The sequence below is a fragment of the Cricetulus griseus genome, chromosome 4 (genome assembly GCF_003668045.3).
Source record: "Cricetulus griseus strain 17A/GY chromosome 4, alternate assembly CriGri-PICRH-1.0, whole genome shotgun sequence".
Lineage (NCBI taxonomy): Eukaryota > Metazoa > Chordata > Mammalia > Rodentia > Cricetidae > Cricetulus > Cricetulus griseus.
The window spans coordinates 53,698,574-53,715,442 of NC_048597.1; the positions used below are offsets into that span (position 1 = coordinate 53,698,574).

Below are 16,869 nucleotides of genomic sequence, written 5' to 3' on the forward strand. Positions count from 1 at the left end.
TCAGTGAGTTTGAGGTCAAACTAGTCTACAGAGTGAGTTCCAGGACAGCTAGGGATACACAAAGAACCTCTCTGTCCTGACAGTGTTGAATATTTTTATTCTGTTGGCATTTCCATTAATACTTTAATGAACTGCCTTCAGGAGATGTCTTTTTTATGTCAAAAGTCAAACATGAAATTAATTTGACTTGCAGCTCTGCTTTTATGCCTTCATAGTAGTGGTTCATGTCAGTGCAACATAATGACATCAAGCTCAAATTTCTCTCAAAAAGTACACAGGCATAGATTACTTATTTACTGGCACAGCAGGTTTGAAGCTTCTTAAGAATTCATTTTAACTAGGTATGATGGCTTGGGCCTATAATCCTAGCACTTGAAAGGTGGAGGCATTAGAATCAGAAGTTCAAGGTCTCCATTATATAACAAGTTCAAAGTTTGCCCAGCAGTGATGGTACACACTTTTAATCCCAGCACATGGAAAGCACAGATAAGAGGATCTCTGAGTTCAAGGCCAGCCTGGTCTACAGAGCAGGACAACCAAGGCTTCACACAGAAACTCTGTCTTAAAAAACCAAAACATAAATAAAAATAAATGAACAAACTCCTGTCAATGGGCAGAGACAACGTAGTGGTACATCAGGCAGGGGCAGAGCACATGGCAGTCCTTTGTTCATCCTAGCTTGATGCCTGGCTTGGTGGCCAAACCTGTTTCATGCCTAGGTCCCATAAATGAACAAATAAGTAAATAAACAAACAAATAAACAAACAAGTTCTGGGCTATGTGAGACTTTCTGCAAATCAACACACAAAAGAATTGGTTTTCACTCCTCCAGAATGGCTACCTACTTTGTGTGTACAGCCTGTCAATCATATCCTTTACAGCTATAAATTAACCATGAAGACTCTGTATCTCATATACCCACCACTTTAAAAGCACTTTGATGCACATTGTATGCCACCATAAGTTAAACATCTTTTCTAGGGCTAGGGTATAGCTCAGTGGTAGAGTGCTTACCTAGCATGCCTAAAGCTGTAGGTTCAGTCCCTAGGACCACAAAATAATAACAATACCTACCATATATAAAACCTCTTTCCACAAAGAAAATAGCTGTTAAGCACAAATGTTATCTGAAATTACAAAATTGTAGTTAAATTTTAAATAAGTTTACAGTTTGAGTAAAGAAATTTAGGTTGCTCTTTTCTGGGAACATACTTAACAATGTAGAACTAATTCTATTTTCAAAATGTTAGTCTTTCCCCCTGTGCTTCACTATAGTAACACTGAACAGCTCAGTCAGCCCACCCCTTCCGTGTTCCACAGGGCTTCTTCACACATGACCTGTTCTCTCACTTGCAGCTTGGTACCACAGACCTCACAGGCATGTATCCACACATGTATGTGGAGACCTCAGGCAACACATTCAGGCCCCATTTCCCTGACAATTCTCACCCTTTGGCTCTTCTTTCTTTTTATTACTATTACATTTATTTATATTGGAAAGGGTTTTGTGTAGCAGTTAGAGGACAACTTGCAGGAGTCAGCTCTCTCCTTCAACCATAGGAATCCCAGGATCGAACTCAGGTCATCTGACTTGGCAGCAAGTGACTTTACCTTCTGAGCATCTCACCAACAGCCCACCCATAATTTTTTTTGTTTTATTTTGTTTTGTTTTTTGTTTTTTGAGACAGTTTGTGGTTTGGAGGCTGTCTTGGAACTACCTCTTGTAGACCAGGCTGGTCCGGAAATCACAGAGATCTGCCTGCCTCTGCCTCCGCAGTGCTGGGATTAAAGGGGTGCACCACCACAGCCCAGCCACATCTTTTTTTAAATGTGTGTGTGTGCTAGAGATTGAATCTATGGCCTCACATAGGCTAGGCAAGCATTCCAGTCACCTAACTGTAACATACTCTGTTTTGGGGAGAGACAAGAAAGGGACCCAATGTGTTCTGCAGATGGATTCAGAACACCTTAAGCAGAAAATTTGAGTTTCCAGATACCTAATGGTTGGCTCGGGAGTGAGTATTGTAGGCTCTTCATGGTCTGCTCTCTTGGCCTGTGACCTCCTTGTGTTGATGGGCCCAACTATGGCAGACCTAGATTGAGACCTCTAAAACAAGGGACCACGATAGGCAATCTTTCAAGCAAATCGTCTAAAGCAGAGATTTTCTTGCCCAGATTCCAGGACTGGACCATGTGATAAAATAAGCATGTTTCTTATAAGGAGAATACAGCTTAAAGTAAGACCAGGAGCGAATGTTCTTGTGAGATGTTGAAGAGTGAGAGGTAGAGGGTCTGGAAGGACAGATCAATGTGGTCTTGGAAGTAGGCAAAACATAGGTGGTGCGATTAGCCCCTCTATTGCAAATAGCACGTGAAGTCTGGGCCCAATGGAAGTGGATTCATTCTTTATAAGAGCTATACTCTTGCCTGCAACACACTTCCACCTCTGTCCCCACTTTACTGTCTTATCACTATTTCTTTTGGAAGCTTTCTCCCAGTCCTTGATTTTTGTCCAGCTCTCAGGACATATAAGTTATCACTTAAATTTTTCCAAAGACTCTGATATCCTCCTTTAGTTATACCTACTCACATTTGTTCACATATCCATATCTGCCTTTCTGATTATTCAGGATAAAGGTTTTGAGGGTACTAGTCTTGCTCAGCATCCACAAAGTAAATAAAGCACTTGTAATGACTAGTAAATGCTTGGTGAGTTAATACTTAAGCCACTTGGCAGATGAGCAGCATTGGATTTTTGTTTGTTTGGGTTGGTTTTAGGGGAAGTTTTTTGGATGGGAGGTGGGTATTTTGTTTTTCCAGACAGGGTTTCTCTGTGTAGCCTTGACTGTTGTGGAACTCAATCTGCAAACCAGGCTAGCCTTGAACTCAGAGATCTCTCCTGCCTCTGACTCTCTTGTGCTGAGACTAAAGATATAGGTTGCCACACCCACCACTGGGTGGCACTGTTTGATAGCACTGAATCCAAACTGAGTATCAATCTTTTGATGTCCTTCCAGTTCCCATTATTTCATTTCACACATAACTACTCAGAGCCAGTTACTCACACAAAGGTCATTTATTTGAATATCCAAAGCACTTTACAAAATTATATAGAAAATCTAAAATCATTCCGTTGTCCTATTTTATACTATCATCTATTTAGTTAGTTTGACTTACTAAAAAAAGAGTATCTTAGTTACATGTAAAATATTCTTGCTGTTGCCTATAGGAAAGGAGATGAAGGATGTTGTAGGGGAAGCTGTAGCCACGCCTTCTTAGGGGCTGGCTACAGGTGTGCCTGACCATGCTTGTGAGGGCGTGGTCAGAGTGACGTAGTGTGACTGCGTTTGCCGTTTCCGTTTCTCTTTGCTGCTTGCTGTACAGGCTGCTGACCCACCGGCTGGCTAGGTCGCTCTGTAAGTAAGGCTTTTCCCTATTAAATACCCTTTTATTTCTACCTGACTCTGTATTGATAATTTCCCACTATAGGATGTCAAGGAGAAGAGAAAGTCAGGAACAAGTTTTAGCTGTCATCTATCCACCCCAAGGCCAAAGGTAAAGAAGGCAGTGAGACACTAGTGTATGGTTGGTGCCTTTAGTAACCCAGTTATGTTTAAGTCACTGACAGTCATTGTTTTTTCAATCCACCCAAGCCCTGCTGGTTGTTAAAATGACATAGAGACTAAACAGTGCTGCCATATGAGACCTCCAACCAGGACTGTGGTGGTGAAGAGACCATCGCTAGACCTGATGAGTAGTCCTGTCCCCACATCTGGTGCTGTAACAATGTCCTATCCTGTGTACAAATCCACAAATACTGGGGCAACGCCTGCATGCCATTAAAAACAACAACAGTTTCAGGGTTAGAAACATTGTCAACCACGCTGTCATGAACATCTAAGGCCCCAGGACTCAATGGCGGTGGGGTAATAATTAAGTTATTACCCTGACAGAAGGAGCCTGTGAGCACTTCTGCCTCAAACACATAGATTAGTCTATCTGTGCTAGAGGTCTTCTTGACCTTGTCTGCTAGTTTTTTGAGGCTCTTGGTGAAATGTATGCCAGCTCCATAAACTGGGTCTGAAAGAGAAAAAAAAAAAATGTTATAGTAGATGGTGTCTATTGGGGTACTAATATGATATGTATTTTCTCTCTAGACCTTCACATAATTACCTCCACCCTAAGTTGCTCCTGAAACAGTATCACTGGTACCATCAACAACTGTTTTATGTTAGAATATATCATTAGAATTTACACAGAAGTCACTAGCTCTCAAAGCAATTTTGCATTGATTAGGTTCAATTAATCTGTAATTTGAATAGTATTTTCATCAAAAGCATGAAAATCTAGGATTGGGATGAATTATGATTCAAGTCATTATTTAACCAGGCAGTTCTCAGCAGTAAGGAAGTCTGTGCTTAGAAAACTGGCTAGCTACACAGGCTACAGATAGGTGTATCTCTACAGCTTTTGAGAAAACAGATTTTAAATATCGTCCAGTAAGAACAGGCAGCACTAGGATAGCAGGATCACATACACAGCACGAAAATCAAAAGGAGAAGGGGAGGGGGCAAGAAGTCAGAGTCCTGGGCAGTGTAAGAGGAAAAAAGATGTAAATGCTTGATTCTTTTTCAAGAAGGACAACCTGGTTTGGGAGAGCATAGTCCTTACATCATCCCTGGAAAACAAGGTACACTGGCTTCTTACTATGGCCTGGCACAATGCCTCACTAAGTACCCTCCGCTGTCTTGAACAAGATTCATGCTGACCAGATAATTTCCACCCATCAGGCAATCTGGAGACTATGACAGTAATAAGGTGATGCTTCATTCCCACTACTAGAGGTGAATAGTCTCCATTCTACTATAACCCCTATCAACATTATAGATTGTGGGATTAACAACACTGAAGAGCCAGGCATAGTGGTACACATCTGTAATCCTGGCACTCAGGAGGCTGATGTGGGAGGATTCAGAGTTCAAGGCAACCTGAGACCATAAAAGAAGACCTTGTCTCAAATAGCAAAACAACAGAAATGAAAACAAGCAAACCCAAACCCTCTAAGACTAAGAGTTAAACTGCCTTTTACTGTAGAGGGACTTAATGCAGCTTAGTGACATATATTAGCATCACAAAGCCATGGTTCACTCTCAGCACTGAAAACAAATAACCTCATGCAGAGGGGAACACACTAAAACTTCTTTGAAGCTATCCTGCCATTCCTTCCTTCTTCCTGTCCCTTCTCTACTGAACCAAACACTTATTCAGGGTGTAGAGCACCACTAGAAAGTAGAAATGCAATACAAGTCCCATATGCCACTTTATGTTTTCTAGTAACTACAGAAAGGGTGGGGGGGGGATATGAAATCAAATTGGAGTAAAAGTATCATTTCAGTATCTAGTTAACAGTATACTTCACTAGGGACAGTGGGGTTTTTTGTTGTTGTTGTTGTTGTTTTTCCCGAGACAGGGTTTCTCTGTGGCTTTGGAGACTGTCCTGGAACTAGCTCTTGTAGACTAGGCTGGCCTTGAACTCACACAGATCCGCCTCCGTCTGCCTCCTGAGTGCTGGGATTAAAGGCTTGTCCAACCACCGCCTGGCTGGGACAGTGGTTCTTGTTTTTCAGAGCACCCAAGTTCAGTTCTGCAATGGTTTGAATAGTTATGGCCCCTACAGACTCCTGTGTCTGAATGCTTGGCCCAGAGGGAGTGGCATTATTAGGAGATGTGACCTTGTTGGAGCAAGTGTGTCACCGTGAAGGTGGGCTTTGGAGTCACATATGCTCAACCTATACCCAGGGTGGCACCCAGTCGTCTCCTGCTGCCTGTGGATGAAGATACAGACCTCCCAGCTCCTCCTCCAGCATTGTATTTGCCTGCATACTGCCAGGCTTCTCGCCATGATGATAATGGACTAAACCTCTGAGACTGTACGCTACCCCCATTTAAATGTTTTCCTTTATAAGAGTTGCTGTGGTCATGGCGCTCTTCACAGCAATAGAAACCCTAACTAAGAAAAGTTCCCAGAGCCCATATGGTGGCTCACGAGCATCCCTATCTCCATTTCCAGGGAATCCAGCCTCTCTTCCGACCTCCACAGGTACCCTACACACATGGTGTGCTGCATGAACATCCATGCAGGCAAAACACTACTACACATAAAATAAACCTTTAAAAAAGTTGTATACTTTTTAAAAATTCACTGGGGAGATATTTACATTTATTGTAGGTTTTGAAATCCGGTATCCACTTTATTTATTTATTTTTGGTTTTTCAAGACAGGGTTTCTCTGTGGCTTTGGAGGCTGTCCTGGAACTAGCTCTTGTAGACCAGGCTGGTCTCGAACTCACAGAGATCCTGGTCTGGAACTCACAAAGATCCACCTGCCTCTGCCTCCCGAGTGCTGGGATTAAAGGCGTGCGCCACCACCGCCCGGCTCACTTTATTTTTATAATACATTTCAATTCCAATTAACCACATCTCATGTTCACTAGAGTGTGTGGCTAGAGGCTGTCACACTTAACAGTGCAGTGATAAATGGCTATGGTAATATTTTTGTTTTCAAAACATCACAAACAATCTCCCAGCAGTGTAAACATAGAAGATACAGTGCCAAATAGTCTATGTGCCGAAATAATAATAGTCTGAGATTAAAAATGAATTCTTCTTTGCAAGAGCCTCCTTTTGAATATTGCCTCAAAGACAAAAGAGTTAAAGCTTAGAACAAAGTCTCTAAATACGTATATACTCATCTAAAACAGGTACCTATATGTACCTATTCATATGTGTATATATATTTTTTTAATTAATAAGAAAATTATAAAACTCTAGCTTCCATAGTTTAGTTTTCAGAGAAGGTGTTTTTCAACCAAAGTCTAAGAACCTGAAGGACTGAGAACATTTTTCTGTTGTGATTTTAAAGTAAAAACGACAGGAAAATAAAGCATGATGCTCTCAGAGCTGTTTTCTCAGTTTGAAAGTTCTCTCTTCTAGCTGATAGAACCAAATAATAAGAAAGACATGTAAATAGTTCCGACCTAAAAACTGTGACGTTCCCCTCCCCAACTTACCCCCCTAAGCCTGTCTGCCTGATACTGAACATCTCACTTGCTCTGAAGCTCATATCTCCCCAACTGTGTCCTGTGAATGCAGACTCCCACTGCTGACCTGCCTGCAATCTTGACTTGTAGCTCAGCAAATATAACCGTCCTCCTATTTCCACTTCCCTCTGCCAAACCAACGCACAGACTTCCAGCTTGCCTGCCTGCCCTATTATTTTGTCTCACTCTAGTGAAGTAGTCTTTGAGTTCCCTGACGAATCCATTTTTAGACTTTAAGTGATGTAACCAAGATCCTGAAAAAGGGATCCTGTGTCCCCTTGTGGCATTATGAAGACATGAGCTTGACCTCAAATTAGTTCTCTTACTTGCTGAATTAAAACAAAAACATTGAGTGTGTGTCTGTGTGAATGCTTTTATGTATGTTTGTGCACCATGTGCATGCAGTGCCCACAGAGGCCAGAAGAGGGCACTGGGTCTGCCTGGGACTGGAGTTACAAATGGTTGTAAATCATCTTGTGGGTGCTGGGAATCAAACCCTGGCCCTGTGGAAGAACGAGTGCTTTCAATTTCTGAGTCATCTCCAGCACTGCCTGCTGGGATTTTTAAAAACATCTTTGATTTTTTCATTTTTATTTTATGTGTGACTGGTTTTGCCTACATGAATATGTGTGCACCATTTATGTGCTTGGAACTTGAGAATGTCAGAAGAGGACATCAAATCCCCAGAACTGGCGTTCCCCATGGTTGTGAACCACCATGTAGGTCCTGGGAATCAAACCTGGGTTCTCTACAAGAGCAACAAGTGTTCTTAACCACTGAGCTTGCTGAATATTTAAGGAATCATATTGCTGAAAATTGTAATATGGTAATAATCTGAGCATGTTCTAGCCTGTGAGCCAATGCAAGGTGAGTCTCCTGGTAATGCAGTAGACCTAGAAATGAACAAAGGCTGTAAGGGAGATTTTTTTTTTCCCTGACTTGAGTGAGCAATGCTCCTTATTCCTGTCGAGCATCACATGGTAAGTAATTGTTCTGTGTTTTCCCTCTCCTCTTTCAAAATGGGAGTTAGGACTACACTTACCCCAGTTCTTTTCATACCATTAGGTAATGAGTAAGAGGGGACACTTTACCTGCCAGACTATACCTGATTCAGTCACAGGAAATAGAGGTTGAAAGGGCTAGGCATAGTGGTACATGCCTTTAATCCCAGTTTCTATGTAAGGAAGGCAGAGGCAGGCAGATCTCTGTGAGTTTCAGACCAGACAGGACCACATAAACTCTGTCTTACAAACAAAACAAAACTAAACCAGGAGCAGGTGCAAGTCACAGGTTTCTTAAATGTTAAGTAAATGTGCTTCTAACTAAGGAATGGGGGGTTGGTATTGATAGTTTTGTTGAGATGAAAAGGGCAAAGCAGTGACACTCCAAGATGCTCTCTGCAGAGGGAACACAGAAACAAGAATGAGACTGAAACCTGAACCATACAATATATCCTGCTGTTGACACTTGCATCAAAGTAACAGCCACCAATGAATGATAAAATACCAACCACTTCCAAAAGACTTCACCTCTAAAGGTCAGTGGCAAAGGAGCCCGCCCCACAGCTGTACACTGATGTTTCCTTGCCCTGCCCATGTTGGCAGCCCTGAGGATGAGGCTGATACCTACCATGAGGTGTTGAGTACAGTCTGTGAAAGCCGACTTTGCACACCACATTGCAAAACTGATATGGGACTTGCTGAAACAACCTTTGACTCCCAGGTCCTCTCGGCATTCTCTCTTCCATCATTTTCTTCTTCTCTAGGAAGGCAGCCATGAGCGCATTATTCTGTATCTGCTCCACCTATAAGCAAAGAAAAAAAATGGAATTGGTCTGAAAAAACAGCTACTTAAATTGTCTCCTGCACTACTTGGAAAATACATGTAATATGTGCATGGAAATACATGCATTTTGCTTTTCAATTCTCTCCTAACTTGGTTTCTCTCTTCAAAATCTACTCCAGTTAAGTACATTTACTAAAGTCAGTTATATGTCTGTAGTTCCAAGAGTGGAGTCAAAAGAATCAAAAAGAGATCAAGGGCAGTCTCAGCTACATAGCAAATACAAAGCTAGCCTGGGCTACATGAAACTCTGTCTCAAAAAAAAAAAAGTAACAAAAATTCACAGGCTTGGGAGATGGCTTAGTTAATTGGTAAAGTGCTTGATTTGAAAGCATAAAAACCTGAGTTTGATCCCCATCATCTACATTTTAAAGCCAATCATTGTGTCATGAGCTTGTGGTCCCAGCACTAGGGAGGGAACTGGTCTCTGGGGCTCACTAGCTAGCCAACTTAGTCTAGTTAGTGAGTTCCAAGTAAAAGTGAGAGACCCTGTCTTTTAGAGTTACTATTCTATTGCTGTGAAGGGACACCATGATCAAGGCAACTCTTGCAAAAGAAAGCATTTTCCTGGGGGCTTGCTTACACTTTTGGAGGACTATATCATGATTATCATGGCAGGGAGCAGACAGGCATGTGCCAGAGCAGGAGCAGAGAGCTCTACATCCCAATCCATGGGCAGGGGGCGTAGAGAGTGGACGCTCAGCCTGGTATGGACTTCTGACACCTCAAAGCTCACCCCCCAGTGACACACCTCCAGTAAGGCCACACCTCCAAAACCTTCCAAAACAATGCCACCAACCAGGGACCAACCAGTCAAACATATGGGCCTATGGTGGCCATTCTCATTGGAACCACCATAGGCCCTGTCTCAAAAAACAAGGTGAGCTGGGGAAGATGAGTGTCCTGAGGAAGGACAATAGCCAGGGTTCTCTGACCTCCACATGTTAGAAACATCAAATATTAGTCTTTTCTGAGAAGAAATTCAAATCCTTTCATCTCCTCCCACTAGTAAGACTGTAATACAAATGTTTCAATCCCTCCCCTATAAATCTTTTTTATTTGCAATGGACAGACAGCATTGTCAGAGCTTAAGTAATTTAGGCACTGGCACTCCCCCACCCCCTTTCCTTCACTTCCTTTTCAGGTTTCTTTTACAGCTAGCCAACAGAGAGACTGTGGGTCAGACCACAGTCTATGGGGAGAGCACACAGTCACCACCTGTGTTAGAATATAAACCAACCATCTCCCCACCCAGTCTGCCAGCTCTTCTGCTTTCTGAGTAGCACACCCTGCTAATTAGAAGTAAAGTTTGCCTTGTTGAAATGCTTTAATTGGAGAAGCCTCTCATTTCAACAACACACTCATACCCTGCATGTATATCCCGCCACACACAACAAATCCACTGTGTAAATAGTACGTGCTAATACTGGTACTGAAACGACCAACAATGCAGACATAGTACGTGTCCCAGTAAAGCTAATGGTTTGTCAGATGAAAATAGTTAAACAGTGGTAACACAGCACACTAAGCACTGTTGTGCTTTCCACTGTTGTGGTCACTGATAGGTAGACCAGCTGCTCATAAAGAATCTGTGTCTCTGCATGTCTTGACATCATTTCTACCCTCCCAGTCCACTCCACACTCCAGGTGACTGAGCAGCTGCCTGATAGTTCTCTGCAGGTGAATTGTTATTTTGGCTCTAAACTCAATTAACAGCAAAGTAAACCAGAGCCTCCCTTGATTAGATATACCTTCACAACCCACAAGCCACACTTCTCAAACTGTCTCTTTCGGTCCTCAAGTTCCTGAGTTAAAGGTACTGGGTAACGAAGATATGTGTGAAATTTTTCCATTTCATCCAGTTTTCCTTCCTTATTGGTCCATTGTCCTAAAAAAGGAGGAAGACAAAAACCTTGTTTCAGTGCTCTGAGAACACAGAGAAAAAGTATTAAAAGGAGATTCAATGAAGCAAATTCTTTCTGGGCAGTGGTGGCACACGTCTCTAATCCCAACAGTCAGGAGGCAGGGGCAGGCAGATCTCTGAGTTTGAGGCCAAACTGGTCTACAGAGTCATTCCAGGACAGCCAGAGATACACAGAGAAACCCTGTCTCGAAAAACAAAAACAAAACAAAACAAAAAAAAAGTGTCAGCCTATTTAACTTATCTTATGGTTGAAAACACCTAAATCTTTAGTCACCTTGGATTCCAGGAACCACAAGGTCTTCCAGGCAGGACAGGCCACTTCCAAGATTAGAACAGATGTCCATGATGGAGACAGATCTTGTAAAATACAGGTTAGTCCGCCACCCCCACTATAGATGACTGTGATTAACAATTACCAATTTGTGAGACCACTTTGCAGGCTGCCAAACTGAGGTAATGATGGGCAGGAAAAAACTTGACAAGGCCTGCTTGCTTTCTGTGCCTACCCTCAAAAGTTTTGTTTTGTTTGTTTTTTGAGACAGGGTTTCTCCACTGATTTTGGAGCCTGTCCTGGAACTCGCTCTGTTTCTGTAGACCAGGCTGGCCTCCAACTCACAGAGATTCGCCTGTTTCTGCCTCCTGAGTGCTGGGATTAAAGGTGTGCACCACCACCAACTGGCAAGCTTTGTTTTGTTTTGTTTTTGTTTTTTTTTAAGATTTACTTTCATTTTATGGGCCTGGGTGTTTGCATGCATAGCTGGGAGCAGTGTACATGCAATACATACAGAAACGAGAAGGGGGCATGAGACCTTCTGAAACTGGAGTTATTTGTTAGTGACCATGTAAGTCTTTGGAATCAAACCCAGAACCTCTGAAAGGTATCAAATGCTCTTAACTGGTGAGCCATGTCACCAGTACCCCAATTCATCCTTTAATCAAACCTAAACTGACATGAATAATCAGAAGAAGAAATTGGAGGATCTGGGACCCTTTATCACTTCCTCTTCCCAATGTGAACCAATAAAATCTCTGCTGGTCACTACTCCTGTCTCTGAGTTGACATACTGGGAAGGGTGGCTGAGCTGAGCCTCCTGGGGCTGCTGAAGCTGAGCTTAATCCTAAAACTGTTCTAGAACTACAATACACTAAGTTACAGGGTAAAATGGAGGGGTGATGAATTTGTTCTTGGTGATTTGGGTCATGAGACTTCCAAACCGGAAAGGGGAATGCTATTTATACTCCCCACTACAGTAATGCTGTAATCATAGTAAATGGTTATATTGCACATAAGAAATGTTTAAACTTCAGCCAGGTTTCAAAAGTAAGAATTAAGAAAGCTGGCTGAGTAATTAAGAACACTTGTTCTTTCAGAGGGCCTGGGTTCCCGAGTTTGGTTCCTAGCACCCACATAATGGCTCACAACTATCTGTAACTCAAGTCCCAAACAATGAGACACCCTCATCTGACCTCTATGGGCACTGCAAGCACATGGTACATAGACATGCATGCATACCCATACACATAAAAAAATTAAAAATCAAGAAAAGCATGGGAAACAAAAGCATATTCATATAACATTCCAGTTTTTGAGCCCATTCTCTACCTCGTGTTCATCACACCACCACTGAAATACTCAACAGAGCTCTATAAACAAGCAAGAATTCAGAGAAGTTAACCAACTTGCCCAATACAAACAACTAGGTAAGCAGAGATCTCAACCTGGCTTATAAACCTGGCTTCCGTTTGGGTTTTCTATAAGGAGACCTGGAACATGTGTCACTTGTGGGATGAGCAAGAGCAGCACTTACAGCTGAACAACCCATGGTCTCCTCTCCTCCCTCCCTCCTTTCCTTGTTTTCCTCCTCCCTTTGTCTCCCTCACTCCTCTCAGTCCCCTTCTTCCCTTTCTCCTCCCATTTTGAAATTCAATAGGCCACCTGTTTTTGTCCAAGGAAGCTCTCTATTTGACTGAACACACAGGTAGATAAACAAAAAACAAGGCAGGGAGTGGCTTGACTGCGAACAAGCTTACTCACCAGAAGCACAGTGCCTAGTCAATGGACTTCAGCTTAACCACGCAAAGCAGGCGATAAAATTCAAAGGAACTCCCTAGAGGACTAAGGGATAAATCTCAGAAAACCAGAGGGACAAAACACAGCAGAGGCTATTCAGAGCCCCAGATCTGAAAGGAAGAGACCAACGGCTCACATTTATAATGTGTGACATTAGCATTCAGGTCTCTTGAATTCAATGTTAACCAAACTCCAGCTGCAGACCAGGCTCTACAGGAGGTAGGCACCTGAGACCCAAGACCCACAAACTTCTACTGTCAGAAGAAACCAGAAAGGATAAAGCAGCAAGAAAGGAGGTTCTGCCTCAGTTCAATTTTTGTTTAAATTGTCAAGTGATGGGGCTGGAGAGATGGCTCAGCAGTTAAAATCACTGGCTGCTCTTCCAGAGGTCCTGGGTTCAATTCCCAGCAACCACATGGTGGCTCACAACCATCTGTGGTGGGATCTGATGCCCTCTCCTGACATAAAGTCGATAGAACACTCAAATACATAAAATGACTATTTAAAAAAAAATCAACTGACATACAGTTGACATCCCATAGAACAATAGAATTTCAAAATTAATCTCTTTGTTAATAACATAAACTTTGATGTAAGAGAGGATATTCCTTTGAACCTCCAAAATGTTGTGACACAGCATATCTAGTCTTCTACCAAAAATGTCATTTTTCAGGAGAACATGAGACTTCCATGACTCTATACTGTTAGTAATGGGTCTTGTGAGCTAACACTGGTGTCAGTTTAAATATTCAGATTCATTTTGTATCAAAAACCAGGTGAAAAAACATAATCTTAGTTCTTATGCTATGTTTTTGCCTGCATGTGTGTGGTCCCAGCTGAGGTCAGAGAGGGGTCAGATTCCCTAGAACTGGAGTTAAAGGTGTTTTTGATTGCCATGTGGTTATTGTGAAGTTAACCCAGGTCCTCCGTAAAAGCCAACACGTGCTTTTAACTGCTGAGCCACAGAAGGGTTTTCATATAGCCCAGCCTGGTCTGAAATCTCCCATGCAGCAGAAGATGACCTTAAACTCCTAATTCTTCTGCCTATAACTCCTAAGTACAATCACATCATATACCACTACAGCTAGTTAGTCCTATGCTCCTCATCTTCTTTTTGTTTTCTTTTGTGTTTTAAGACAGGGTTCCTCTGTATAGTCCTGGCTGAACTTGACCTCACAGAGATCAGCCTGCCTCTGCCTCCCAAGCACTGGGACTAAAGGCATGCACCATCACTGCCCAGCTATACTCTTTATTTCTCCAAACTTTCGTTCTTTGGTTAGTTGTCACTTACTCAGCTTTCCATTTGCCATGCCTTCAAGAAGTCTTTTCTTGGGTTCCAGGCATAAGGTGTCCTTTGGACTTCCAGAGCATGGCTACCTTCCTGTGTCATAATTCACCTGCTCACTTATCAGTATCCTTTGTTAGGTTTTGAGCAGGAACAATGTCCACATAATTTATCATCAGTATCTAGCACAATGCAGTCTGTAGTAGTAAATAAATGAATGGAATAATCTGTCTTCTGGGATGACGTATGATTGGGATTTTATTGTTTGCTTGGAAGTTTTTGTCTTCTTTTGAGCCAGGGACATTATGTAGCTCAAGCTTGCCTTCCCGCCTCAGCCTCTTGGGTGCTAGGATTATAGGATTTGCCTCCTCTCAAAGTGGCACTTAAAATTTTAAATCACATTTATTTATTTGTGTGGATGTGCTGTGCCCATAGATATATGGGTACAGAAGAGAAGACAACTTGTGGAAGCTCATTCTTTTCCATCACATGAGTCCCAGGAATTGAACTCGTGTCAATAGCAAGTGTCTTTCTTTACCTGCTGAGCCATCTTGTTGGTCATCAAAGTGGCTTTTTTTTTTTTTTTTTTTTTTTTTTTTTGGTCTTTCAAGACAGGGTTTCTCTGTGTAGCTTTGGAGCCTATCTTGGCACTCGCTCTGGAGACCTCGAACTCAGAGATCCGCCTGCCTCTGCCTCCCGAGTGCTGGGATTAAAGGCATGCACCACCAACACCCAGAGCATTGTAAATGAGACAATATTTTAGTTGGCTCTAGGACTCACAAATGGTCTCTATAGGCCCAAATGCGCACAGTTACTGTAATGACTTTAATCACACTGACTGAGGGGTACTTGGGTATATCTCACAATACCAGAAAGTACTTTTGTTGGTGACAGACTTCAAAATCATAATTTTAGAAAACATAATGATGCCAGCAATACATAGAAGTAATAAAACTCAAGGTAAGTAAACAGGTAGAATATATCTACATTTGAATGTTCCATTTGCAGAATTGGGCATGTTGGGTTTTCGTTTGGAGTTCTTGATTTTCCTCCATGGTTCTAGTAGGTCTTACTATAGGCTTTCTGTGTAATTACCTCCTAGGCAATCCATTTCATCACAAGAAAATCCAACAGTATGTGCTTCTATTAATAAACAACTCTGACAGTAGAAAGACAAAACACAGAGACCTGAATGCTAATGTCACACATTATAAATGTGAGCTGTTGGTCTCTTCCTTTGAGGTCTGGGGCTCTGAATAGCCTCAGCTGTGCTTTTGTCCCTCTGATTTTCTTAGATTTACCACTTAGTCCTCTAGGGAGTTCCTCTTTTTATTTTTACTCATCTATTTATTTTGAGACAGTCTCACTACATAGCCCTGGCGGTCCCGAAACTCACATAGATTCACCCGAAGGTGCCGGGCTGAAGGTGTGAGCCACAATGCCTAGCAAGAGTTTTTAACCTTAATATGCAATTACTCACCTAACAAGTCGAAAAGACTTTTCTCCTTTTTTCTTGCCACTTCTCCCTGAACTTCACACAGCATACATTCAACATTCATTACTGCTTCAATGAGGTCAGCCTGGGCACCTCTAATCTCTAGCATTGCTTTCAGGGGACTGACAGTCTCTGAAATGGAGACACCTGAGGCTGTCTGGAGCTGAGACAGCTTGTCATGCTCATTCTTGCCAAGGTAGAGAATATGATTATTCTCGATGATGTGGTGTTCCTCAGAAGTCAGCAACCTTTCAATCCACTCTTTGGCCTCACACATCTCTTCTGCGTTTACACCCATCAGATTGATGGCAGGGGATCCGGCTTCAAGTCCACCTCTTTGCTCCCCTCTGGTCCACTGGGGGACTGAAAGAACTATCAAAAACAGATATAGAAGGCTGGTGGGTTTTTCAATAGTACAGAATATCACTGGCACCATTTGCCCCCAGGATATTACCATCACTGTCAGCAACAGCAGCTAAGACCTATCCATAAAAACTACACTGGGTATAAAGGGAATCTACAGGCACAGCTTATGGCCTCCTTATAAACATATCAGCTAGCTTACAAGATGATGGATCTATTATCTCCACCCTCTGCTCTGTGTGATTTGTGAATTCAAAAGTAAGTTTACCTATTCTCACCAGCTAAGGGACAAATCCTTAGCCTCTTGCACCTACCAGACTTAAAATCAGACACCAAAAGCTACAGAATTCAAGGAATACAATGTATTTTGTAAAAAACAGTGGGCGGGTGGTGGCACATGCTTTTTATCCCAGAACTCAGGATATAGAAACAGGCAGATCTCTGTGAATTCCAGGCCAGCCTGGTCTACAGAGTGAATTCCAAGACAGTCTCCAAAGAAAGCTACACAGAGAAACCCCATCTCAAAAAACCAAAAAGAAAAAAAAAAAAAGAAAGAAAGAAAAGAGGGTAGCAAGGTGCTGGAAAGATGGCTCAGCAATTAAGAGCACTGGCTGCTCTTCCAGAGGCCCTGGATTCAATTCCCAGCACCCACATGGCAGCTCACAAGTTATTGTCTATACATCCAGTTCCCTCACACAGGCACACATGCAGGCAAAACACCAATGCACACACAAAAAGAAAAAAAAAAGAAAAAGAAAGGAAGGAAGGAAGAAAAGAAAAGTAGCAAAA

At 42.3% G+C, this 16,869-nt stretch overlaps 1 protein-coding gene across 3 annotated transcripts in view; it reads right to left on the reverse strand.

Moving 5' to 3' along the window:
* Positions 1-3,052: 3,052 nt before the first annotated feature.
* The window catches only part of LOC103164543 (poly(ADP-ribose) polymerase family member 9), a 34,014-nt gene continuing 20,197 nt past the window's right edge, over positions 3,053-16,869 (reverse strand). For all 3 annotated transcript variants that reach the window (XM_027412759.2, XM_035444577.1, XM_035444578.1), the window contains 4 exons: positions 15,703-16,089; positions 10,694-10,830; positions 8,730-8,904; positions 3,053-4,080 (listed from right to left, as the gene is read on the reverse strand). In XM_027412759.2, coding sequence (XP_027268560.1) covers positions 3,683-4,080; positions 8,730-8,904; positions 10,694-10,830; positions 15,703-16,089 — 1,097 coding nt within the window. In that variant the 3' untranslated portion in view covers positions 3,053-3,682. The remainder of the gene's footprint in view (positions 4,081-8,729; positions 8,905-10,693; positions 10,831-15,702; positions 16,090-16,869) is intronic.